The sequence below is a fragment of the Aspergillus aculeatus genome, assembly GCF_001890905.1.
Source record: "Aspergillus aculeatus ATCC 16872 unplaced genomic scaffold ASPACscaffold_11, whole genome shotgun sequence".
Lineage (NCBI taxonomy): Eukaryota > Fungi > Ascomycota > Eurotiomycetes > Eurotiales > Aspergillaceae > Aspergillus > Aspergillus aculeatus.
This window is the reverse complement of record NW_017962986.1, coordinates 1,133,377-1,157,808: the sequence shown is the minus strand read 5'-3', so window position 1 is coordinate 1,157,808 and position 24,432 is coordinate 1,133,377. Positions and strand designations below refer to the sequence as shown.

Sequence of the window (24,432 nt, the reverse complement as noted above, 5' to 3'; positions counted from 1 at the left end):
ACCCACTAAATGTTGATTGGCTGATTCGATCCTTGGCATTACCAATAAGCGTGGACTTCTGGAACGCGCCCTGCAGGTGACCACGAGGCCCACTTCTGTATTGTACTCTTAAATATTAGGTCGCTCCTTGGATCCCAGGCTTCAGTCCTCCTTCACTCAACGAGCCATCCCAGACTGTCTCCCCATTCCATGCCTCGACCAACAGAGCATGAGTCCGAGCTGGCCTCCCTCGGAACTGACCATGCCGAGCCAAATGTAGTCAGCACCGCCTTTCCGGACGGCGGTCGCAAAGCATGGGCCTGCCTGCTGGGATCTTGTCTACTGATGTTTCCCTCCTTTGGCTTTCAGACTGCTGGTGCGTCTCCACAGTGATCTCCCTCCTGTTTACCTACCAGCTGACCCCCTTAGTTGGCTCGGTTCAGGACTATATCAGCACCCATCAACTGGCCGAATACAGCGTCCGCGACGTGGGCTGGATTACCGCAATCCTGGTCTTTCTAACACTATTTCTGGGAGTCCAAGTTGGTCCTCTGTTTGATCGCTACGGTCCACGCACTTTGTTGATCTGCGGTACATCAACTAGCTTCATTTCATACATGCTTCTTGCCGAATGCACCAAGTACTGGCACTTTATCGTCTGCCTATCAATTCTCGGGGGAATCTCCGCAGCAGTCATCACCACTGTCTCCATCGCGGTCCTCAGCCACTGGTTTCATCGGCGCCGCGCTCTGGCATCAGGCCTCTGCATGGCGGGATCCTCTGCCGGCGGCGCCATTATCCCAGTGATCCTAAAAGAATTGTTTCCGCGCCAGGGCTGGAAAACATCCATTCGCGCAATTGCATTTCTTGCACTAGGCTGCTACGCAGCGGGCGTAATTCTAGTCCAGGGCAGAGGACCGCAGCTGCCATCAGCGGCCACGCCTGCTGCGCCCGTTCACGGGACACGGAGGGCAAAAGCCACGATCGATTTCAACGTCTTCCGCTCCCTCCGCCTCTGCCTGCTAACTGCCGCCGTCTTCTCGTTTGAATTCATAATCTTCGGCTGCGCCGCCCTCCTCCCGACATACGTCCGCTTCGCGGGCCTCTCAACCGACACGCAATTCTACTCCTTAACCGTCCTAAACAGCATGAGCCTCCTCGGCCGCGTCCTCCCGGGCATGGTAGCCGACGAGATCGGCCGCTTTAACATCCTCCTCGTCCTCGTCACCGCGACCCTCGTGCTCATGTCCGCCGTGTGGCTCCCCTTTGGCTCGCGCAGTGAGGGGACCCTCTACGCCGTTGTTGCTATCTTTGGCTTCTTCTCCGGCGGCTGGCTATCCCTTGCCCCCGTGTGCGCGGGCGAGCTGTGCCACACCGAGGAATACGGGCGATATTACGGGACTATCTACTTTGTTGCGGCGTTTGGCGTGCTCCTTACTGTGCCCGTTGGTGGGGAGCTACTACAGATGACGACGCCGCAAGTGCTTATTGGACTGTACTCCGCGGTCCTGCTGGGCGGGCTTGTTGCCTTGACGTGTGCGAGGTGGGCGGTCCTGGAGTGGAATTGGAGGTGGAGGGTCAAGGTGTGAGCAGTTAGGTGATTCAGGTGGTGGTCATCCTTGGGCATCAACGTCAGTTCCCGAGTTTTTTGAGTCCCAGTCATAGTTAGGGCAACTGTACAATGATGAGGACTTCATTTACCCTCACACTTCGCTATAGCGTTAATAGGCGAAACGTTGTGCACAACAAACGGCCTGATATGCTACATTCCGGGCTATCGCCGGGTGTGGAATTAAAATTGGATGTAAGCACGTCTGCCTGATATACAAGCTGATCAGACGATTACGAAGAAGCGGAAACAGGATCACGATCCGCTGGGTCCCCACAAGCGAGGAAAACAAATTGTTGGGCCTTGCTAAAGTGCAGGCCAGGGCGGCGACCCAAGAGGATCCCATGCCATACACACAGCTCCCCAGAATAAAATCAACCACTCTCAAGATCGCACGATCCCAACAAGGCACCAGCAAAGGCTTGCCCGAGAAAGTAGGCAAACACGTGAAAAGGGTGGACGCGGCCCTCCCAGGCAAGCACACTCGACAGCTGTATGATCGACTATCGGGGAAAGAAGCGAGCGTGCTATCCCAGCTCCGGACAGGCATGGCAAGATTAAATGGATACCTCTACTGAATTAGCGTTGCGTAAACGGATCACTGTGAATGTGGACAAGCAAGAGAGATGGTAGATCACTTTCTCTTTTGATGTCGGAGATGGACGGCTCATTGGACAGAAATGCTGTAATATCTAATACTTACTGAGGCAACATATCCTTCTTCCTACGGGAAATCGCCTCCAGATAATCAAGACTGGACTCCAAACTTAGAAGTAGTTCGGATGTTAATACAGTTTGCAATCGCCACCGGTCGACTCGACGTCGCTTAACCACGTTGCTGAACACAAATCACTCACCCTGCCCGATTCAAACACCAACCACGGTGCCCGACATGGTAGGTGCGCCTTTGTCGGGGCTCATTTCAGCCAATGGCAGGGTGCAACGGTATTGGGGGAACCCTCCCGCCCTCTTTCTTCTAATTCAGATTAAGCGCACTGTCCATCCGCTCATCAAGTTAGTCATCAATGCTGTTTTTAGCTAAATAACGTAATCGTCAACCGAGCGAGCCACGCAAGCGAGCGAGCCACCACCCCCTGAATCCTTCCACCTCTAAGAACTGAAGCAATTCAGCGGTTAATTATACTACCAAAAATGCCAAAATTATCAAAAGACTTGTTATATTAAGAGGGCCGAATCTGTCTTATTCTTAAAGCTATAAAGACCGGTCAAGTTGCTTTAATTTATAAAGCTGCTGACGTTTTTAATATTCTTTGCTTAATTCTTTAACACCGTGCAAATAGCCGTTCATTTCGTTAAGAAACTCGTTCTAATTCTTATAAACTTACTGTAAGAAAGGAAGAAATACTTGAAAAATAGATTTTCTTACTTAACATTTATAGTATACTTCTAAGAAATTCTGCAGTTTGTAAGATAGCCAATATGTTGCTTTAAAGATATAAAAATCAGAAGAAACTAATAACTGTAGGAGAGAGATAGATTACAAATTTTATTACATATTATAAAATTTTAAAAAGTTGTTATTTCTGCCAGCTGGATGCTAAACGGACGAAGTGCGAGAATCTACGGATTATACAGATCTGATTTAACTGTATTTAAGAGATTATATCAGAATACGGAATTCTTAAAAAAAACATCTTTAATTTCAATAAAACCGGCTTTATAATGGGTTAAGTTGTAACAGCTAAAATTATTATTCGATTAAGCTGTTTAGAAAGATCTTTTTTTATACAGTCAGATAACTGCGAATAGATAACTTTAATCGAGTATATCAACACCGCCGGCTGGGCGTTGAAGCCGTATTTGATTTTTAAAAAAACAAACTATATAGTAAGCTGGTATGAAGCCTTAATTCCGGGCGATTAAAGAATTAATATATCTCTAAATAGCTGGATAAATAATAAAATCGGCTTATATTAATTTGAATATTATTTTATTTTATTAATAATCAACCGATGAATTGGTAAATATACCCTATTAATTCTTAATAGCTATGAATTGCATTTAACACCTAAATTTAATAATTTATATTATACTAATTATAATATTCCTATTTATATGTCTTCTGATTTATTATACCTCTGCCAGCTGTTAGATGTCTCTTATTTCGCATTTTTTAAGAAGGTATATTACAGCTTGGTATAACGCCTTGCACGTGCCCGATATTTGAAGATTGATAAAGATGATTTTTTAAAGAAGTATTTAAAGGCCTATGCTATGGTGTTTAAGGAAGCCAATATACGGAGTGTTTTTAAGACTTCGGGCTTAATTCCGTACAATCCAAGCCAGGTGCTTAATAAGCTGATTTATAAGGATTTTGATAGCCGGCCAAGCAGCTAAGATTCTCGGTCAACAATCTCAAAGACGCCTGTTAATATAAATTAGTTTAAGAAGTAAGAAGCAAGGCTTAAATAACTGCTTAGTAGTATAGCTGATATATTAATAAAGTCAGCTTTGAACTACATCTTCAAAGGTGTTGAGATAGTATTAAACCGGGTGGTTTTGTTGGAATAGAAAGTTCGAGAACTCCGCTGGGTGAATAAAAGGTTAAATACTAAGAGATAATAAAGAAATAAGCAGCTTACAGGTCTTAACAGTCTTACTGTTGACGAAGTAAGAAAGGCATTCCAACACGAGTATAAAAAGAATGAAGCCCTTCGGGTTGAGGATTAGAATCAGCCTCGCCGCCGGGCATCTTCCAGGTGCAGCGAGTGCGGTGTTCAAGGACATATATGTACGAGGTGTCCAAACCGAAGAACTGTGTAAAAAGATGTTTAAAATGGTGTAATTGAGGCTTCAAAACACCATATATTTGTATACAAATTAAAAATCCATGTTGGTGCTGCATTTGGTGGATCTGCTGGCTCGCTCGCTTGCGTGGCTCGCTCGGCTGACGATTACGTTAACCTTTGATCGAGTGTACAGGTCATCGTGGGTCACCTGACCATCAAGACCCTTACATAAGCCATTTCGGCTCGAGCGAACTAAAAACCAACACTGGCTGACCTGTAACCTCCCTTTGATCTGGCTCAATTGTCACGAACGACATTAACGGCTCATTGTTCCTGCTCCGGAACGATAGCTCTACGAAGTTCAGCAGTGGATGCCAAGAGTGCCGGAAGAGGAAACGTAACGTGAATACCTTATTAGTTGACCCATCCGCTTCCACTGTGACCTGTTCCAAGTCCCGCAGAACCTGCTCTATATAGTTGCAGTCGGCGGCTGAATCAGTTTGACAATCTAAAAAAACTTTCTTGGCTCTGTCAGAGCGGGTGCCTTACGCAGCTCCGACAGAAGACTGCCGCGGCCGCCGTTGGGGTTTCTGGCCAAAATAGGCCTAACCCCTTTGAACCAAACCCCGAATGACCCTCCTAGCACCGTTGTGTATATATGACCTCTGGGAATCGCTAGTCTTCCTGACCCTTAGCAATTCGTTTCTGAATCAATTAGCATACAGCCCCTCCTTCCTCTATCGTGCAACCTTCATAGCTCGACATCTCGGTGCTTGCTAGGACCTCGCCGCGAGTGAAGACCGACTGTCAACTGCCAAAGCTCGGACAGGGACGTATTGCGCTTCCAAGGCACATATCCAACCAAAGGGTACTGTTCTGGATCTGGAATTGTGGCAGTCGGTAATGGCGTCGCCCAGAAAGATCTAGATGCAAACGAAATGTAGACATGAAAAGGTGGATTAAACAGCTTCGCCTGGAACCTACTGAAAAGAGGGGTAAGGAGGAGAGTGACTGCTGGGCGCAATTTAGGCCTTTTTAGTAGCTTGTTCGGGTTTATGCAATGTCCATGTTATGCGATTTATCGGAGCATAACTATATCCTGTACATGTACATAAAACATAAGTCATCAAAAGCATAGTGTCATATCTGTCGGAGCATACGGACGTCCCCTTCCGCCTGCCCTGGGGTTCGACCTCGCTTAGTCATCAGTTAGTAAGCAGTTTATCTTAGGTAGTTGGCCGTACCGGCCACCCAATAGGACAACTATCCATCGCTTCCCACAATATCCATAATTCACGTGATAATACTGAAACAAGCCCAGTCCAGCCGACTTCCTCTGAATCAGACAGGGAATCTTTGACATTGACAACAGTATCACGATGGCCCCAAGACTATCGTCCTTACAGCTTGAAATCGCTCGCGACATTATTATTAGCAAAGAACCGCTGACCAATGCTGAAGGGGAAGCAACCCCGCAGTATGCCCCTACTCCTGGCGACTTCGGCCGTTCCCTTGCCTCGTCCATATACAGTCCTTCCTCCCCCCTGCTTCAGCCGCAGTCCGATAAGCTCGAGTTAGTCCAACTCTCTGATTGGGAGGAGGGAAGACCTTACGATGAAGACCCACCCGTCTACCTCCACTACTCGATCGAGTGGAAGGTTACCGTAAACAACCGAGTGGTGGCAAAAGATACCGAACCAGACCTGGTTTTAGCTCCCAGTGCTTACTGGTTCAAGGTTTTAAGGCAGAAGCTTGAAAGTCGGGTCAAAACGAAGACTCAGCGTAACAGGCGTCAGGTCCGAAGACACGGCAGTGGTGGTGTCAGTAAATGATCGCTCCCAACGTGATCTCAATAAATGGTACGAGAAGACTAGCATTGAATGGTCGGCTGTGGAGCAGCAGCTCGTCAAATGGAGCAACTTGTTCCGTATAGGCAAGAAACTCACCTTAGGTATCTCATTCAACTATGTGGATGATGAATATTCGACCGCATCAGGCAACGACAAGAGGGGAACCAGATCTGTGACCCAGAAAATGCTTGCTGACCGTGATGCTCAGATTAATGCTGAAAGTACTTCAGGGCAAGCTCCAGCTTGGGAGCACGTCTACAGACTAATGCGTTGCCCTGGAAAACCTTGCGACCTGGGCAAATGGTGCTGGCAGGATCCTATGGGCAAGAAGCATTACAGCCTAAAGACCCATCATTTAATTGATTTGGTCAAATACGTCCGAGACGAACATGGCACCCTGGAAACCCATGATGATGTTCCTGACCGGATTCGTGAACAGCTCTATGCAGAAGAGCAACAGAGGAGTCGAAGTCGCGTTCAGAACGGTTCGTCCGTGAACACTTCGACTGGAAATCCCATCAACATCAGAAAATCTCAAGGCCAATTTTCGAAAAGCACGTGATCTGGCAATTAGTAATGGATATGACCTCGAGCAAGTTGATAGCAAACAGGACCCAGGGTTTTTCGTCGAATTTTTCAAGCAAAATGGAGTCATAGTGGGTATTGCGGAACGTTTTGTCAGTGACATTAGAGACTGGGTTGAAGAATTTGAGGGACGTTCAGAATAAGCCACTGTCTAAAGGTGGAGATATAAATTTTGGAGCGCGGGGTACGGTCTGTTTATATCAAGATACTTAAATCACGCTAAGACAGTATAAGATAATTTTTTATATTCCAGTACCTATTATGAAGTTCTCAAATATTACGCGTATTTCTATTCATATGCAAGTCGAACAGGCGCTTTTTAGATCACTAATAGCCCAATCATGCTTCTGTGACAGTGATGCACGAGTTTTGGAAATGGCCTCTTGCGCTTTGTTCTTTTGAACCCACAGCTTCCACACAGACTTCAAGGCAGTTGCGAAACCCTTGCTCAGGAACTTCCTGATACATTGCCCAATTCCGCTTGATATATGCTTTCAACTCTGCAAAGAACTCTTCAATAGGGTTCAAATCAGGCGAGTAAGGAGGTAAGTACACTAGCTTGACCCCTGCCTCACGGCACATGGATTCAATCCGTTCAGAGTGATGAAAAGAGGCATTGTCCATGATGACCACGGACCTCGGCTGCGGCCACCTTCCACAGTGCTCTAGCAGCCGTTTCATGAAATTCTCAAAGACAGCAGTGTCAGTCGACCCTTGAAAGATTTCAGAGAAAATTATACCCTCTTGGGTATAGGCAGGTAAGATTTGATATCTCTGGTCTCGATGGAAATGGGAGATCTGGGTTGGGGTCGTTCCCAATGGTGACCAGCCTGTTCTTCGAAATCCTACGCGTTTGTCACACCCAGATTCATCAACGAATACCAGGTGATATGATTGAAACTGGGATATGTTGTTGAGGTATAGGTCTCGAAGCTCTGCATTCCGCTCCTTAGCCCTCTGTCGGGCAATTTTATTCGACCATCCACAATAGCTGAAAGGTTGAGAGGGAGTGCCCATAGCTCCCTGAAAGAGGATTGCTGCTGTGTCACCATTGTGTTGTTAGTTGGTACCTTGGTATGACCGTACGTGGGTAGCCAATACTTGTCCGTAATGTATTAGAGCTACCATGGGCGACTGCGGCTAGCAAATATCGCGCCAACTGTCTGTCTGACAAGTTGGTTGATGATTAGCAAGCTATTCGCCCCCCGAAGACCGGCTGAATAGGGTGGGAGTTAATGAGAAGTTGATTTGGGAAGCGTCTCGAGGTTGCGTGTCTCAGAGCGCCTGCGAGGTTTGCATAGTTTGCATCTTCGAATGTTCCAGAAGCCGTGTATTACCATGACGGGCATCCGTGAAACAAACACATCAGGTGATTGTAATGGCCATACGCCCATACGTGCATAAACATGCATAATCTATATATGGCTTAGCGCCTCTTGGCATTTAGGGTTCAAGAATAATTTCGAAGAGTATACTTCGGAAACTCAAAACGAATTTGTCTGTAGGCTGCTGAACTGGACTGCTGTTATTTGTTCTTGTAGTTTCATTTGCAGGCGAGTAGGTAGTATATAAGATTTGACTTTTAGAACATCTATAGATACTATTTAGAAGGCTGAGACGATTTGGATCAGAACTGTTTATTAGATACTTTCTAAAAGCCTTAGATATATTTTATTCATAAGCGCACTCCACCTGTATCAGCTTTTCCGTTTTGAGGATTTCCTTGAACAAGTCTCCGATGTAATCACTTGTATAATCAAGAATATCATATGCACGGTCGTCTAGCCCTATAGACAAAGAGTGAATAGGCTATGTAGGATTCGAGATTCCTTGCCCAGCTAAGACTTGGCGAACGACTTGTAATAGTTGTTGACGGGAGGGTTGTCTAATGCTCCTCAGTGCCCCTATAGAAAGTTGATAAGGGTGTTGGACATGCACTAGCAGGGAATAGTCTGCTTGTTCCTCGTGGGATAAATTTGAGATTTGCGGGATTAGCAGGATCTGTTCTGATCCAGCATCACTAATATTGTTCTCTACGAACATGTCAGCTGCGGCTTGCATGCATTGGCAATTGGTGTCAAACCTGAATTATTTCGAACAACTTCGACCTTCTCCTCCTCCGTCCGTACTACCTTAGGATCTGGCTCATCAATGGTGATTATTCTATTTTACGACGCCGTAGATTGAGTATTTTCTGCGGTCTCCTCAACATGTTGGGGCAAGCTTATAAGGCAAGAAGTCAGATCCATGTTTGCCACCTGATCGCCGAGGAAGTTCCGAATACAGCTTGACGACATGTTGAGTAGCTTTCGTAGCGCGAGTTCCTCGTCAGAGCCTGTTGCCTGCATAACCTTCACTCGCTCCCTGTAGGTGCCCCATCTATATGCAATCGCAATTACACTTCTTCCACCCTATATCTTGCTGATCAACACATCGGAGTTCCTACCGAACAGGAAGCAGAGGTTTGCTGCAGGTCTTCTGTCAATCCAAATTTGGCGCGCATAAGAGAATATTTACTGACCTAAAACTTGTTCACGCAAAAAGAGCTCATGTGTCGTCTTCATCTTGTGATCAGGTAAAACTCTTAGCAATGGTATTGCGAGATCTCGTATACACCTGTAGGACAGTCGATTCATATATAAGAGTTTCGAAGGACTAAATGGCAACGTAATGTACTATTGCAATGCTCAAATGCTACAATTTCAGTTGAAAATAGCACAAACGAGAGCCTATACCAAGTTCGATAATAATTCATGCTTCTAAGCATTTTATAGTAAAGTTCGTATGATCCGAGCTTGCTCGAATAGGACAATCTGTGGTGATTCCCAAAGAGTCTAAGCAATCTGCAAGTATATTGCGTAACATAGGCCGCAAATAGTAAAAGAGATCTGCATGACGGTACGAACCTGGTAAAAAGTCATTCTGACGCGATATTTGATTTCCTTCGCAGTCAAGGGGCCTTTATCATTCCTGCGTGCACAAATGGCACAGAGTATACTAGAATGTATCATGCAACCAGACTTCTAATTTCTTTTCCAGGAACTATCAAGAAGTCCTTTTCGAAAAGATAAACTCCGCCTTTGGTGTCAGAAAGTGATCCAAAAGACCCGTGGAAGTGTCACTTGAACAGTTACAGTCGATGATGATGATGATGATGATTCATACGCTGACCCCTCGCCTAAGGCGACATGCAGGATCCACTATCTATACTCTCTATATACATCTTATTAACGTGAACTATTACTTTCCTGACGAACTTAGAGCCTCGTCAAGGCCTGTGTGGGCCAGTGCCTGGGATTGTGTTCTGCCGCCCTGGTGGCGCGCGACTTCGAATTCTCTGCGATGCCTCCACAAAGTTCAGCACCGCCCCGAGGACGCTGCTGCCTGGCGGGACATCTTGTAGCCTACCTTCCCTACCTTGACCTGCTCCTCCTAGCATATCCGATATGTTCTTTAAGGCTCCTCCAATCTTCTGCCGCAGTGTTTGACGTATTGTGCTAAGCCGCGGGCAGTCGATAAGTACGTGCACTACCGTTTCGGTGGCCCCACACTCGCATCGCTCATCGGCCCGGAAACCGTATTGTTTGGCATACGTTGCCAGCCACGAATGGCCAGTCCGAAGCTGCATGAGCAGGTACGCTTGATTCCGGGGGAGCGAGCCATATAGACGGCGAGACCTGCTGGATGGCAGGCTTCGGTCGATACGGCGCAGGTGCCCTCCGTTTTTCGAGGTCCCCCATTCTTCTTCCCACTCTTGGAACAGTTACAGTCGATGATGATGATGATGATGATGATGATGATGATTCATACGCTGACCCGAACAGTTACTGTATCTCATCACAAACCCTATGCAAAGTTTGTTCGGGCTCTCATAAGAACACGAACTGGTTTAAATGTCAGAAGGGCAGCCATGTGGCACTGCAGGGTAGTCAGAAGTCTAGAACGATACGAGACGTCAATAATTGGGAACATTATATATTGACTGAATCCAGAATTGTACTCTTGTTGAATCCTGACAAAAGAAGATAGTGTACTACATAACAGTGTTCAAGAATGTGACATCTATGGAATGCGGCTTGATTTATCTACCAATCCACGGTATTTGCTTACGAGGGTTCTCAAGTCAGAGCCACTGAGTCAAGGAGAGAGCGAAGTTGACAGCATTTACCGGTAGGATTGTGACATTCCTGAATATTGACTCATGAATGCAAAAATGCTGGATTGCAAAGAAATCGCCCAGTCTAATCGTGTAATCAAGTTTGAGAACTTAATTATTGTTGTATGCTTCTGGTGACAGATGACCGCAGAAGAATATTATGATAGGAAAGGAATTTTAGAACCAGATTGCCGAATATTATTCCAACGACGATGGTTTCGCTCAAGACGCTAGATAGGGGATCAGGAGCAGACGGTAATTACTATCCCTGAAGCTTTGGGCTGTCTTGAGACTCATGGGCAGCGACGTGTTTTGGACACCGTCTCTCAGCTTCGAAAGTGCGGCTTAGATAGTGTCTTATCACTGCCGCAACTGGTTGTCTGTGGTGATCAGTCGGCAGGGAAGAGTTCAGTACTAGAGGCATTAACTGAGATACCCTTTCCACGCAAAGACAACTTGTGTACAAGGTATTCAACCGAGAAGATATTGTGCCATGGAACATCAGATTCGCTTCAGATTAAAATGATACCGGACCCCGAACGCTCCGCTGAAGAGCAAAGGTCTATCAAAGCCTTCAGGGAGACTATAACAAGCTTCGATAAACTACCTCAACTAATGACAAAAGCAACGGAGCTTATGGGTATTGGTGGAGTATACGATCATGAGAGCAGCAATGATGGTAATCATCGTCGAGCGTTTGCACGTGATGTGCTCAGTGTCGAGATAGAGGGGCCAAACCGACCACAGCTCACAGTTGTTGATTTACCCGGTATCGTACAGTCGCAAACGAAAGACACCACTCAGGCAGACGTCGACATGACGGTTAAAATAATAGAGTCCTACATATCTCAACCACGAACTATCTGTCTGGCTGTCATCTCAGCAACAAACGACCATGCGAATCAACCAATTCTAAACAAAGTTCGTCAATTCGATCCCACAGGTGAACGTACACTGGGTATCATCACAAAACCCGATCGTTTGCCACATAGTTCGGATTCGGAGACCCAATTTTTGGGATGGCACATATTAAAAATCCGGAGTTTCGAAGAAGCTGAATTCTCTATTGATGAGCGAAACAGCTCCGAATCGGCTTATTTTCGGAAGTCAATTTTCGAAACCCTTCCTCCTGATTATGTCGGAATCAAGAGCCTCGTCGACCGTCTCAGCAGATTGTTGTTTTCTCATGTGCAGCAAGCACTTCCTAGGCTTCAGGAAGAGTTAGATAAAGCTTTGGAAAATAATAGAAAAGAGATTTCTGTCATGGGAGAGGCGAGAACAAGTCCAGAGGACTGCAAAATATTTCTGACCCGATTGGGGTTGAGTTTCTATGAGATATGCTTAGTATCTAGCGCTTGTATAAGCATGTAGAGAAATAAGAGCCACCGGTAGATACATGCTCTCGCCATCGAGGCACGATGCGCTTAGTATATCAGCCGCCGAATAGAAACATTGCTGCAATTTGTGTCGAGAGGTTCTAGAATCTCATACGAAACGATAAAATGCATTAGAGATATTAACACCAAACATATCCGACAGCAATGCATAGTACGAGAAGTGTTTCAAAAAATGTTATACCAGTGAATGGTGAAGAAGAAGATTATCAACTCAACCCTGAAAGGTGAGACCCGAATATTCTTCAACGAACTCAGGTATATGTAGAAAGTGATGATGAAATAACAGACTATAGTAAAGCACCGAGTCGAAGACGCACTCTACCAGACCTGGAAGGTTCAAACTCACTGAGGCAAAGCGGGTTGTGATCAGATAATGTAAGTTAAATCAATATAATAAAATAAACGAAGATGTTATGCTAGATATTCAAAGCCCTAGTTGATAGTGTTACGAAACTATAAACAGTCCAAAGAGTTTAGAACCGTAGAAAAAGCCCTAGCAAGATATCTTACTCAAGCTTTCTCTTCTTTCCGCGCAATGGTAGAATACAGTGGACATCTTCCAGATGGTGCCGTAAGTCATGCAAGTTTGTTAAAGCCACTGAACATGCTGGATGCCTGCAATGATATCTGTTACATAGTACCTGAGAACTCAGGTGGGATTCGATATGGTCTGACCATTTGCTGCGATCGAGAAATTGACACATACGCTGTGACGGCTTCAAATCAGTTCTACCGAGGCAGAATGGACAATATGCCGCCTTTGCTATGGCATGTCGGAATATTATAAGGTCGCAACGACTTAACTCATGAGGCCTACTTAAATGAGCCTCGCAATGTGAGTCCCAGAGTTCTGGGTTTGAGAACCATTGACAGCATGCAATGCAAGACTGTGAAAAATTGTCAGGGCTACTTTCACGAGTCCGTTTCTCATAACAGCGGTAGAGGTGAAGCCAGCGGCGATGAGGGTAGAATCTAGATAAATTAGTCTAAGAGAATACGCATCATCTGGAGGTTTCTTACGCGCTGAGGGCGCTTCCGCAAAAGCATTTCCCGTCAATAGCTTGCATGCCAGCGCCGTAAATGCTTGTGCTGCTACCAGAGCATATGGTTTCTAGAGCTGCAAGAACTTTCAACCCAGTCGCACTTCTCAATCCCTCATTCTTTGGGAGAAGTTGTGCAAGCAGATCACGCTCGGGCATCACTTTTCTTGTAAAAGAAAAGAGGGTCTGTTCAAATATGCTACCTTGCTGAGTAATCGAACCTCTCCTCTGGGTTTGCTGCAATCTTCGGAGCTCTTGCTTGTACAGTATCTGCTTCTCATTATATATCCGGTGTTGTTCCAGTTGAAGTCTATGTTTCTCGGTTGGCTCCCTGACGTCCCCCATTTCTTGGGTGAGCTGATCCATCTTTTTATCAAGAGACATAACATCTTCTCTCTCGAGAAACTCAAACTCGGCTTTAGCGGGGAGTGATTGCCAAAGTTGCGGAATTCGATGCATTCCCATGCTTCGACGGTTTTGTATATGCTCATGGCGAGTTAGGATGCCCAAATATGTTGCGGGTCCATCAACTTCACTAACGGGGTGTGCATAGGATCTGCCGAATGTGTCTCTCTGAATATGGCCCGCAAACTTCATCCTTGCAGTCTCCGAATGATGCTTATCTATGCGAGAGGCTCCATCAGTTAGGTTCAAACGAAGACATGCGAGTTATTTTACCGGTCTCCATCAAAGCCCATCGACGACAAGCGCGTGCAGTAACATTGCGTGTATATCCTGCACGGTTCCCAAGCTCGGCAAAATCTTTTCCAAAGGAGTCCGCACCACGAGACCTTCGTGTTGACTTTTGTATTTCCTGTTCATTGAAGGGTCGAAACACAGGAGTGTCCAGGACTTCTGGCGTGAAATCTATGGTAGCCAGAATTTTCTCACTGTCGCCGCTTTGTATAGACTCAGCTAGAGCCAGGATCTCGCTCACGGATTCGAAATCTCGAAAGGCTCGATCTGCAGAGGCCAACGGCAAGAAGAATACCAAGAGATTGAAAAATAGGGGCGTGTGTTCTCTATACAACTCGTAAAAGCCGTGAATAGGACGCTGCCAATGCTTTCTCCTCCAGAATCCCTTCACATATTGGCGGGAGTATGTAAGAACTAACATCTTCATACCATCGACCATTTCAATAGTCAGAGTGAAGTGCTTGACTTGTCAGTAAGAAGTAATTCTTATGTTGGCTGAATTTAAGACATACCTTGTAACATGCTGCAAGAGCCCTTGCTTCGTACTGCCCAACTGTAGAGGTTTGCTTGCGTGACAATTCTCGCCGGGCTGTTGACTCATGTACCTCGCCTGTTCTTGCTGATGTAAAACAGTATAATAACAAAGAGGCGCTTAGCTGAACTCGTGAGCGATCAGGGCACGTTCCCCTGTACTCTTTAAAGTCTCGACACCAGAGCTGTGTGAGAAGAACCATTAGGTCATTTGGTGAAAGACTATCTTTATCCATTTCCGCATCTGAGAGGGGGACGAGATCCCTGAGATCTTTCCTTATCCACTGAATATATATGTTAGCTACGGTATATATTCCGGGTCGGGATACTTACTTCCTTAATGGTTGTGGACATGTGCTCTTGGATCTTAAAGTCACGGCGCAAAAGAAGACCAGCTTCAAAGTTGCGACGAAAGGATTCCACTGTCTCCAATGTGGGGTGCGTCCCTAGTCGGCCTGGCATATTCTTGCTCACAAACTCCATGAACCCCTTATAGGAGCGAATATCAAGTGGCCAAGATGCCCCTGGATGTAGCTCGAGAAAGCTAGTACCAGTGTGTGTGAATAGGTATATGGGGACTCATGTTCCTAGATACACTTACTCATCAAAAGTCGCCAATGCCCGATCATAAGAGGCCTTAGTTCTGTCTAATACTGCGCGCTTGATTTCTGAGTCATCATGGTTGTCAAGATTTATTGTCTGGTATTGCTTTGCTGCCTTTGCTGCCATTGTTAATCGCAGGATGCCTCTGTGAAGGGCAGTCCGAGCGAACGAGACAGAACGTAAAATAAGGGATTGTCACCTTCGAGAGGAACGGGGGGGCAGGGCTTACTTGTATTGCCAGCCTGTCAGCGTGGCAGAGCCGGGAGACTACGATGGGTGCCAGTCGCTTTTTAGATGGGTGCGGGGACATGAAGGTAGCCATTATTCAGGGTGCTGACGGCCACCAGAAGCTGACCTGAATAACCCCGAATAAGGCGGCACTGGACCACCGCAGCCGCTGGGTGAGCACCACCATACTTAAGCTGTTGTATGTTTTTGCATAATTTTCAACTTTCGATTAAGGGTGTGTAGCCGTCTGTTACTTTTCTTTCAGACCGGGACAAGTTTCACGTGCCTTGCAGACACACTAAGAGAGACAAGTCGCTTTTCATATTCTCAGCCAACGGAATGGCAGATTGCAGAATATTTGTTGTTTGAACACTGTACACAGGGATAGCGGAAGTAGTCGTTCCTTGCCACAGAGAAAGGTTTGGATCAAGAACGAAGAAACATTCCAGGGACGTACTTTGGTCCCTTGCACCGCAACCATCTCCACATGTATAAATTGGATGACACTTACATTTGACGATTCGATACTGGAATGCCCCCGAGTCTGCAATCTGGAGGAAGACGTGCCCGAGCCGTGATACGGCGAAGATTCCTCTTTTTATCCAGTCAGCATTGATTACCAACAAAGAGATCGATTGGCCCACCCACTACCACCCAAAATGTAAGCTCTTGACCCTCGTCTCCACTGGTCAAACTCTTGCTTTCCAGCCTACTGAGACCGTTCCAGCCGAGCAGCTTGACCCTCCCGCACAAGCGTTCCCTTTGTACTTTTGACAGCCGCAAACATGGCTATTCTGAAACCAGCATTAATTGTCATCACGCCTTTTTCACCTACTACTGCAAAGATTCTTTCAGCCCTTGCCATTGCACAAGTCAGCGATCTTTGCTGCGCCCTTACCACAAATCAAGACAGACAAACAAGCCAAAGAGCCAAGACAAAGCAGGAGTGCACAAGAACAACCTGAAGGCACAAAGCATATCAAAAAAGACTTGCCGGGGCGCAGCCTGTCGCTGGATAGATGCTTTATCCCATATTTCCTAATACCAGGGTTCATTTTGCCAGATCATACTGCACAGATAATCTATAAATAACGCCGAATGCCCTCACCATCACCTGTCACTTTCCTCTTCACCAACCCCTAACTTCCCTAACTTGCCAGTGCTCTTCCTTCCACTAGGATACCTTTCAATACTTCCAACATCATGTCTGCAACCTCAACACCAGAGCTGCCCGCCGATCGGATGACGATCAGGCGGCTTCAGGATGGCGAGGAGTGGGGGGTGGCGCTTCTGGCCTTCAACGAGCTGTGACGGCAGATGCGGGCAGTTCAGCCCGAGCTGGTGGAGGTGCCCATGGGCGGGCTGATGGTCCGCGGCCATCACGCGCGCTTCGTCTACGGAGCCCCCGAGGACGGGCCGGCCCGCTTCATGGGGCGCGACAAGCACGAGTTCGACCTCTCGCAGCCCGAGGATTTTGAGAAGTTTCTCGCGAAGGCTAACGTCTTGGGAGAATTCATCTGGGCCGAGGGCGATTGGTGGGAGCATACACTGGAAGTGTTGAAAGGGCTGGCATTGACACTACGCGGGTATTAGTTGGTTTGCCTTGATCCTTTTCATTCCTTTTTACCCCCTTTCCACAAACTCATATAAACGAAGAAAGGAAACCAGAGAATTGAAAAAAAAAAAAAAAAGTAAAAAACAAAAACAGACAAAAACAAACACAGCAGAGTTAAACTAAAATAAAGTATCCTGTCATCTTTCCTGATTCTCTTTGCCAGTAATACTCTTAAATACATATCTATCAATATCCTTCTCACACTAAAAGCCTAGTGAATTCCTAACATTTATCAGTACTGGGTGTTACCACCATCACCGTCACTTCCAACCCCAGCAATACCAGACTTCCTTTCGCTATCTTCCACCTGGATCCCTTTCCACCATTCATCCGTCATGTCCGAAGTGCACACCTTCCCCAACAACGACACCGTGTCTGACAGTGACACTATGTCCGACAACGAGACCAACGCTGACAATAACATCATGTCCGACGACTCGTTGTCCTTGCTTAACGACGAAACCGCCGAGCCGCCCGACAGTTGGCGGTTGGGCATCATCTGGTCTCCGGATGACGCGGACTGGGACGCAGCGCGCCTGCAAGCCAACGAGTGGTGGCGGCTGCGGCGTCAGGCTCAACCCCATTTGCGCCGGATGTACATGGGCGGGGTGGTACTCCGCGGGGGCCACGCGCGCTTCCTCTTTGGAGACACCGAGGGCGGCCAGCCGGCCCGCTACATCGAGTGTAACGGCCAGCTCGATTTCGACTTTGCGCTCCGCGAGGATCTGGCGAAGTACCAGAGGGCGGTAGACATGATGATATCCATTCTCCGGGGGGCGGACGACTCGTGGAAGTTCCACCGGGAGGAGTTGTTGGCGCTCCCATCCCAGAGATCTTCGTTGGCTTAGCCTTCCTTTCTTTAGTGGCCAGCCCGCGCCAACTATACTATCTGGCGGGTAAAGGGTCGGAAAGCGATCGAACTCTCGCGGCTGGAGGAGGGTCGAGACGTTCCCCAAGATGGTGATCAAATGGTTATGAGTCCGAGTCTCAGGTTCCAAGTTACCTCTTGAAGATGCCATTTTAGGTACTCTGTAGATAAATTTGGTATTGAGCGTGACCTCCAACGCCTGCCTGGCTCTTTCAATTCAGCTGAATGCGCCAACATAATTATAATCCCATCTTCGATAATATAAGACCTAAGCCTGAACAGGATACTCTATAGATATACTCAAAAGCAACTGCTCTACTATTACAATATTGTCCCCTGTATGAGTACAATTGAACCCGTCGATAAGAATTAGGCTCATCAACATGCGACGGTGAAAGTCGCGGTAACGGTCGCGTAGACAGTGGAGGTTACCACGTCCTCGTCCGTCTCGGTCGCCGCGATTGCTGTGCTGCTACCGAAAAGGGCAGTGGACGTGAGGCTCTGGACTACAGCGGAGCTGGACGGCGCACTAGATGATGAGGCCGAGAGCTGATGGGCCGGGGTCGACAGGCTTGGCGTCACGCGAACGGATGATGAGGCGGACGACGCTTGCACGGGGACACTGGACGATGGCCGCACCGCTGCCGATGATGGACGAACGGAGGGGACGATGGTGACTGCGCTGCTGCTGCTCTGCACGGGAACAGAGGTGAAGAGCACCGGGAAGGATGTGGCAGCTGGGCTGCTAGAAGAAGTCATAGCAACAATAGGCGTAGAGGACGATGCTGAAGCAACGGAGGGCGTCGGAGTGGGAGTCGAAGTTGAAGTCTGTACCGTCGAAGTTGGGCAGTTGACCACGGTAGGACCAGTGAAAGTGATGTCGTCGAAATTAACCTCCGAGCTGCTCGAGAAGCTGCCAGCCGTGCAGGTGAAATCCACCATCAATTTGTGGGTTGTGCTGGTCGCCGTCCACTGGCCAGTGACTTGGGTCCAGGCACTGCTCGCCGACGTGAGCTGCCCGGTGGCCGCCACATTGCTGCTCTCCGCAGAGTCGATGTAGACGTTGAGCGAACAGGTTCCTGTGCCTATCGACAAGAGTTGCCAATACAGGCTGAGCGTATAGGTACTCCCCACAGCCAGATCGGTTAGGGTCTGGGAGAGGCCGTTGGAGGCCAGATCGCCATTGATGGCTAAGACATAGCTGCCATCGGGGGCTGACGAAGTCCGGTAGGTGTCGTAGACGCTCCCTGCCGCTCCTGTCGCGATAGTCCAGTCTGTGGTGCCGTCCTCGAAGGAGGGATTCTGGACAGCCTGCTGGACGCTGGTGGTGCAGGCTCCCGTGCTGCCCGTGCTGATTGCGGAAGCGGCGGTTGCGAGCAGGGCCAGCAATGAGCTCCGGATGATCGATTTCATGTTGCGATTGCGCCAGTAACACAAACTGAGCCAGTGAGGTGCAATGTATTGACGAATTTAGTCAGGAGAAAGAAGAGATCAGCAAGAGAACGAGCGTAGTACCGGTCGACGATGGATCAGGAGAGGTCAAACGAGCGACTGGATCCAGGCATTCCCGGCAACTGTCAGAGCAAGAGAAAAGACGCAACCCATCAGAAGTGGAAACCAGACAAGACAACGGCCCCTTTTTGAAAGAAACCCCATTGCCGTCGGTACAAATTCCCCGAGTTGCAGTCGATACGAGCACCGGCAAAAACAAGCGATCGATCGGCTCGGGCGAGTCTTATTGGTTGAAAGGTAGACGGCCAGCGGGAGATCCACATTTCAGCTGGCTTTAAGAGTTTTTAAGCCTCTGCGAACAGATCGATGGGGCGAGGCCTGTGGAGGTGGAGAGGGAGCGACGAGCGAGAGAAGAAATGAACGAGAGTTGGTCATTTATCGCATACAACACCGGCCCACCCGCCTCTAATCCCCCCCGCCCGATTCTCCTCGACAACTCGGAAGCCCAAATGCGCATAACTGAACATCGCGACTGTGCTTGTCCACCGCTTCCGGCCATGGTACTCTGTTGCGGGTTTGTCGGTAAAGACAGTAGTCGATAGTGTGTTTCTATGAAACTTCAGCTTGATAAGACGATTGGCAGAGAGCTTGTGGTACCATGAACCAACGACCTGAGCTGTGTGAAGTAGAAGCGTGTCTGCTTAAGACGTCAGATCGTGGCTGTCGGAATGTTGTCTTCCCACTCAAGTAAATATAGTTTTGTGCATGAATTTTCCTTGAACTGCAGATGCTAATCTTCTGTCGTTAATGCCTCCCTGATGCTCTTTTTCTATAGCCTCAATACAATCGACCCCGAGAAGACTCGGAATCCGCGGGGTGCGAGCGACAACCCGCATCCATCTGATTGACAGCTCGTGCTGTCCGCAGTCGGCCGGCAGATCACAATGTAGGGCCGTACCTATATAATCCACTCATCTCCACTCGACCCTAAACGGCTGGAATTCAGAAAGGTTACAACGCTATAGACCGAAAGACCGGTTTCCACCATTAAGATGAACAACTACCACTGCAATGTTGTGAGGAACGTCAGCCAGGAGTTGCAGAAGAGCTTATGGGATCTGAAAGCCACCGTAGCTAATTGTCTGCGTTTAGGCCCCGATAATGTTTAATGTATACGCAGTCACATACATACAAAATTCGCAAGACGAGCCAAAATGTTTCCGTAGCCATTTCATTGACAATAACTTCTTATATTCGTTCTCTGTCATAAGACAAGAGACGAAGACGATCTTCCGGTTCAAAAGTTTCACTTTGTTCTAAGATTGCGTTGTTTTTTGTCTGCCTCTGGAAGGGCGTCTATATCAGGGGCTGCTTTGGTTGCAGTCAGAGTGAGCATCCTCCCGTAGAGGGATTAATGATCTATGAAGGTCGCACACGCAAAAGACTCAACCTTTGTCGGACACAGGATGTTTCGATAAGAGCTGAGTTCTGTAGTGAATAGACCTTCAGAGGCTCTTGAATTTACCATTAGAAGATGATCCTGCATGTTTCTGGATCTATCAAAGTTTGCAAGAACACAAAGATTCTCGCTTGGAATTGTTAGTGTGCTGGTGAGAAAAAGGACTGGGCCCCAGCAAAGCAGCACCGAGAAAGTGCTGCGGCCTACCATAATGGCCATAATTCCTTTATCAATTAGACAAATCGATCTATGGACTGAGGTCTGGCCACTGCAAGTCTGTTTCCCGAGGATATTAGAACCTATTTATGTAGAAAATACCGACTTCAACTTCAATGGACTCGTAGACCGGGTATTGGAAATCAGAATCAAGGGAAGAAATACCAAGATATCACAAGATGAGAAAGACATGTGGCCGAGAGCAAGTAAAAGGACGATCGTTCTTAAATGAAACCTGCCACGATACTGGGGGTTTGAGAACTGATCGACTGGAAACGGCCGAAACAGGAATCAGCTGAACATATCCATGATAGGTTCCGGGAGCCACAACTTCTCGTCAGCGCGCCCACCCACTCCCTGCCGAGGTGCGCTTTGACGCTGCGACAAGTAATGTAGCAGGTTTCATGCCCTGAAGTCCTCGGCCCGTTCTCCGACACTTAGCCTGTATTCAGCATCCTGATCCGATACAGCCGATAGATCCGATAAGGCCGACCCAGATAACCTGCTTAACCCCGAGTTCCTCAAGACTGATTTCCGGCGGACCTATCAATCATGGCTCCCTTACTTATTCCCGCGCCACGTACGCTCGGCGATTCGGCCCTTGGCGTATATCCCAGGAATTGATGTCGTCCGTAAGAATGGGATACAGGATTCATGGCTATGGCCGGGGAAGAGAGAATCGAACATACTGTGGACATGGGATCTTTTATAAGCTCGAGGGGCGAGCAAGAGAGATACTGCTTGAGGTGTTCTCAATGTAACAAGCTGTGCGTACCACCGATGGATAGCAAAGACCCTTCCGGGACGTGACAGTGGGTCATTCTTCCCCGCTAGGTCTAAAAGTGATGCACATTCGTGTTTTCCTATAGTAGAAGCAGATTATGGGGTATACGTAATGGTCCACAGTGGACGTACGTATATTGATTAGATTGTTGGTATGTGCACGAGGCAACGGGATAGAAAGATGCTCGAAGCATGTATAAATGCCCTGCTTCTCTACCTGACCCAGGAAGAATCATCAAGGAATCGATTCTGCCTCGCACGATCGATCTACCTTCCTATCTATCGTGCTACCTCGAATACTAATTGCCATGTACAGCGTGGTTGCGGCTGCGCTTTTCGGCGTCGCCACTGCCTCGTCGCTGAGCAGTGTCTGCACAACCGACTATGTGGCCTCTGTCCTGCCAACTTCGAGCGATGACATTCCTTCTGGTATTACTATCGACACTAGTTCAGTGACTGCCAGTATCTACCGCAACTACTCTGTCTCCGATGCTACCTTCTGGGAGGACATTACCATCAACTTCTGCGAGGTGTCCTTTGCCTACAACCACCAGAACGGGGATGATCGGATCGTGGTACAGTACTGGATGCCAGCCCCGGACAGCTTCGCCAACCGGTTCTTGGCCACAGGAGGTGCAGCCTATACCATCAACAACGGCTCCGGAGGGGCCGACATGGCGGGCGGCGTTGCCTTTGGCGCCGCCACCGGCTACACAGATGGAGGCTTTCCCCACTGGGGCGGCACTGACTTCGATGATGTGGTGATTCTGGGCAACGGTACTGCGAACTGGCCGGCCATCTATAACTGGGGTTATCAAGCCATAGCTGAGATGACTCAAATCGGCAAGGCCTTGACCAACAACTTCTTCAACGTTGGGACCAACACCACAAAGCTGTACAGCTACTTCATCGGATGCTCGGAAGGTGGACGAGAGGCAATGAGCCAGGCACAACGGGCCCCGGAATTGTACGACGGTATTGTGGCGGGAGCCCCCGCCATGCGTTATGGCCAGCAGCAGGTGAACCACATCGCTGCTCCGGTGCAGATCCAGACTATGGGCTATTATCCTCCGTCGTGCGTGTTTGACACAGTCATCAACGCCACCATCAATGCCTGTGACGGCATGGATGGCAAGGTAGATGGAGTGGTCGCGCGCAGCGACCTGTGCTTCCAGAACTTCAACATCTCAACCATGCTTGGTAAATCCTACTCATGTGCTGAGGGCTCTACCACCAGTCTGGGGTTGGGGTACGGGAAGAGGAGAAAGAGGCAGTCGGCCTCCGTCACTCCAGCGCAGAACGGAACCATCAGTGGCAAAGACATCGCGGTGATTCAAGATCTCTTGACTGGGCTGAAAGACTCCGACGGCAACCTCGTCTACTTCCCCTTTCAGCCCACCGCCGGCTTCGGTGACACTACCGTCTGGGACAGCACTACCGAGTCATGGACTATCACCTCCCCAAACTCAAACGGAGAATGGGTCACGAAGTTCCTCCACTGGCAAAATGTCACGGAGCTGGACATGACTGGTGTGACCAACGACGACCTGAAGGCCTGGATGATTGAGGGCATGACCCTCTATATGGACTCTCTCCAAACTACCTTGCCAGACCTGACTCCCTTCCACTCCAAGGGAGGCCGCCTGCTGCATTTCCACGGCGAGGCAGATAGCAGTGTACCTCCGACTGGCTCCATCCATTACCACGAATCGGTCCGCAAGGTCTTGTATCCGGACCTCTCGTTTACGGAGGGCAACGAGCAGTTGAACGACTGGTACCGGTTTTATCTCGTCCCAGGCGCTGCCCATTGCGCCACCAACGATGAGCAGCCCAATGCCGGATTTCCGCGCGACAACTTTGCCCATATGATTCAGTGGGTAGAGGAGGATGTCGTGCCTACCACTATCAACGCCACCGTGCAGTCTGGCGCCAATGAGGGCGAGATTCAGAAGATTTGCACCTGGCCATCGCGCCCGTATTGGAAGGACAACAACACGATGATCTGCGAAGAGAACGCCAGCTCTGTCAGCGCTATGCTGTGGAATCTCACCGCCTATGTCATGCCAGTTTATTAGCTCAAAGGAGATTCGCGGGATTTGGAACATGTATTATACCAGACAAAAATCGTCCCTTTTTTCGAGCATGAATTTGTTGGCCCTTCGTAAGATGGTCCGAAGATATATTTGTACTCACAAGGAAATGGGAACTGAGCGCGAGGCTTCAGCCAGGGATGATGCTCGAATCAGTTGAACTGATATATGTATACTAAGACCGAACACAATAGACAAGACTGTATACTGACGTTTGCGTAGCCTGGATACCAAGACTAATGTACTGTACACAGAGCCATGTTAGCATACACAACGAGAGCGACAGCCATTGCGGTGACTTCGGAGCTGGACTCACAGAGACAACACTTGGCCAACATAATGCACTGGATGCTCCTTGCATTCCAGACGATGGTCTTGTCTCATTTCGTGCCTATGGTTGTTCTTCCACTCTGTCCTTTCGCCCATCGATTTTCCCGCCAAGCTCTCAGTGGTGTGCGAGTCAGATAATATTGGACCTGGAAGAAGGAAATACCTCTATCAGCGCACGAACATGAAAATATGAAT

The 24,432-nt window shown here is 48.1% G+C and overlaps 8 protein-coding genes across 8 annotated transcripts; 6 read left to right on the top strand and 2 right to left on the bottom strand.

The window, feature by feature from the left end:
* Positions 1-189: 189 nt before the first annotated feature.
* ASPACDRAFT_31478 (uncharacterized protein) lies at positions 190-1,568 on the top strand (the record flags this gene model as incomplete). The annotated part of the gene is made up of 2 exons (XM_020199817.1): positions 190-355; positions 409-1,568. The coding sequence occupies 2 exons, from the start codon at positions 190-192 to the stop codon at positions 1,566-1,568; spliced, it is 1,326 nt and encodes a 441-aa protein (XP_020054900.1).
* A 3,914-nt stretch (positions 1,569-5,482) lies between these two features.
* Positions 5,483-6,909, top strand: ASPACDRAFT_1857806 (uncharacterized protein). The gene is made up of 2 exons (XM_020197573.1): positions 5,483-6,158; positions 6,397-6,909. Exons 1-2 carry the CDS (start codon positions 5,718-5,720, stop codon positions 6,748-6,750), a joined length of 795 nt encoding a protein of 264 aa, XP_020054899.1. The 5' UTR covers positions 5,483-5,717; the 3' UTR covers positions 6,751-6,909.
* A 4,254-nt stretch (positions 6,910-11,163) lies between these two features.
* ASPACDRAFT_31487 (dynamin family protein) lies at positions 11,164-12,300 on the top strand (the record flags this gene model as incomplete). Its single annotated transcript, XM_020199818.1, has 1 exon — positions 11,164-12,300. A coding segment is annotated over one exon (1,137 nt), but the record flags the coding sequence as incomplete, so codon positions are not given.
* Positions 12,301-12,832: 532 nt separating this feature from the next.
* On the bottom strand, positions 12,833-15,322 carry ASPACDRAFT_31552 (uncharacterized protein; the record flags this gene model as incomplete). The annotated part of the gene is made up of 6 exons (XM_020199823.1): positions 12,833-13,232; positions 13,347-13,989; positions 14,045-14,522; positions 14,575-14,877; positions 14,927-15,137; positions 15,195-15,322. 6 exons carry the CDS (start codon positions 15,320-15,322, stop codon positions 12,833-12,835), a joined length of 2,163 nt encoding a protein of 720 aa, XP_020054897.1.
* Positions 15,323-16,627: 1,305 nt separating this feature from the next.
* On the top strand, positions 16,628-17,017 carry ASPACDRAFT_45069 (uncharacterized protein; the record flags this gene model as incomplete). The annotated part of the gene is made up of 2 exons (XM_020201540.1): positions 16,628-16,705; positions 16,757-17,017. The coding sequence occupies 2 exons, from the start codon at positions 16,628-16,630 to the stop codon at positions 17,015-17,017; spliced, it is 339 nt and encodes a 112-aa protein (XP_020054896.1).
* Positions 17,018-17,374: 357 nt separating this feature from the next.
* On the top strand, positions 17,375-17,887 carry ASPACDRAFT_45068 (uncharacterized protein; the record flags this gene model as incomplete). Its single annotated transcript, XM_020201539.1, has 1 exon — positions 17,375-17,887. One exon carries the CDS (start codon positions 17,375-17,377, stop codon positions 17,885-17,887), a length of 513 nt encoding a protein of 170 aa, XP_020054895.1.
* A 261-nt stretch (positions 17,888-18,148) lies between these two features.
* Positions 18,149-19,515, bottom strand: ASPACDRAFT_122403 (uncharacterized protein). The gene has a single exon (XM_020196533.1). The coding sequence runs from the start codon at positions 19,318-19,320 to the stop codon at positions 18,286-18,288; it is 1,035 nt and encodes a 344-aa protein (XP_020054894.1). The 5' UTR covers positions 19,321-19,515; the 3' UTR covers positions 18,149-18,285.
* A 2,610-nt stretch (positions 19,516-22,125) lies between these two features.
* Positions 22,126-23,892, top strand: ASPACDRAFT_31410 (uncharacterized protein; the record flags this gene model as incomplete). The annotated part of the gene is made up of 1 exon (XM_020199811.1): positions 22,126-23,892. The coding sequence occupies one exon, from the start codon at positions 22,126-22,128 to the stop codon at positions 23,890-23,892; it is 1,767 nt and encodes a 588-aa protein (XP_020054893.1).
* Positions 23,893-24,432: the final 540 nt, after the last annotated feature.

What these genes read in the sequence shown, in the direction of transcription:
- ASPACDRAFT_122403 (XM_020196533.1), bottom strand. Translation starts at nt 19,320, where the DNA reads ATGAAATCGATCATCCGGAGCTCATTGCTGGCCCTGCTCGCAACCGCC.
- ASPACDRAFT_1857806 (XM_020197573.1), top strand. Translation starts at nt 5,718, where the DNA reads ATGGCCCCAAGACTATCGTCCTTACAGCTTGAAATCGCTCGCGACATT. An exon ending in GAAGACACGGCAGTGGTGGT is followed by an intron (nt 6,159 to 6,396) that starts GTCAGTAAATGA and finishes CGTGATGCTCAG; the next exon opens with ATTAATGCTGAAAGTACTTC.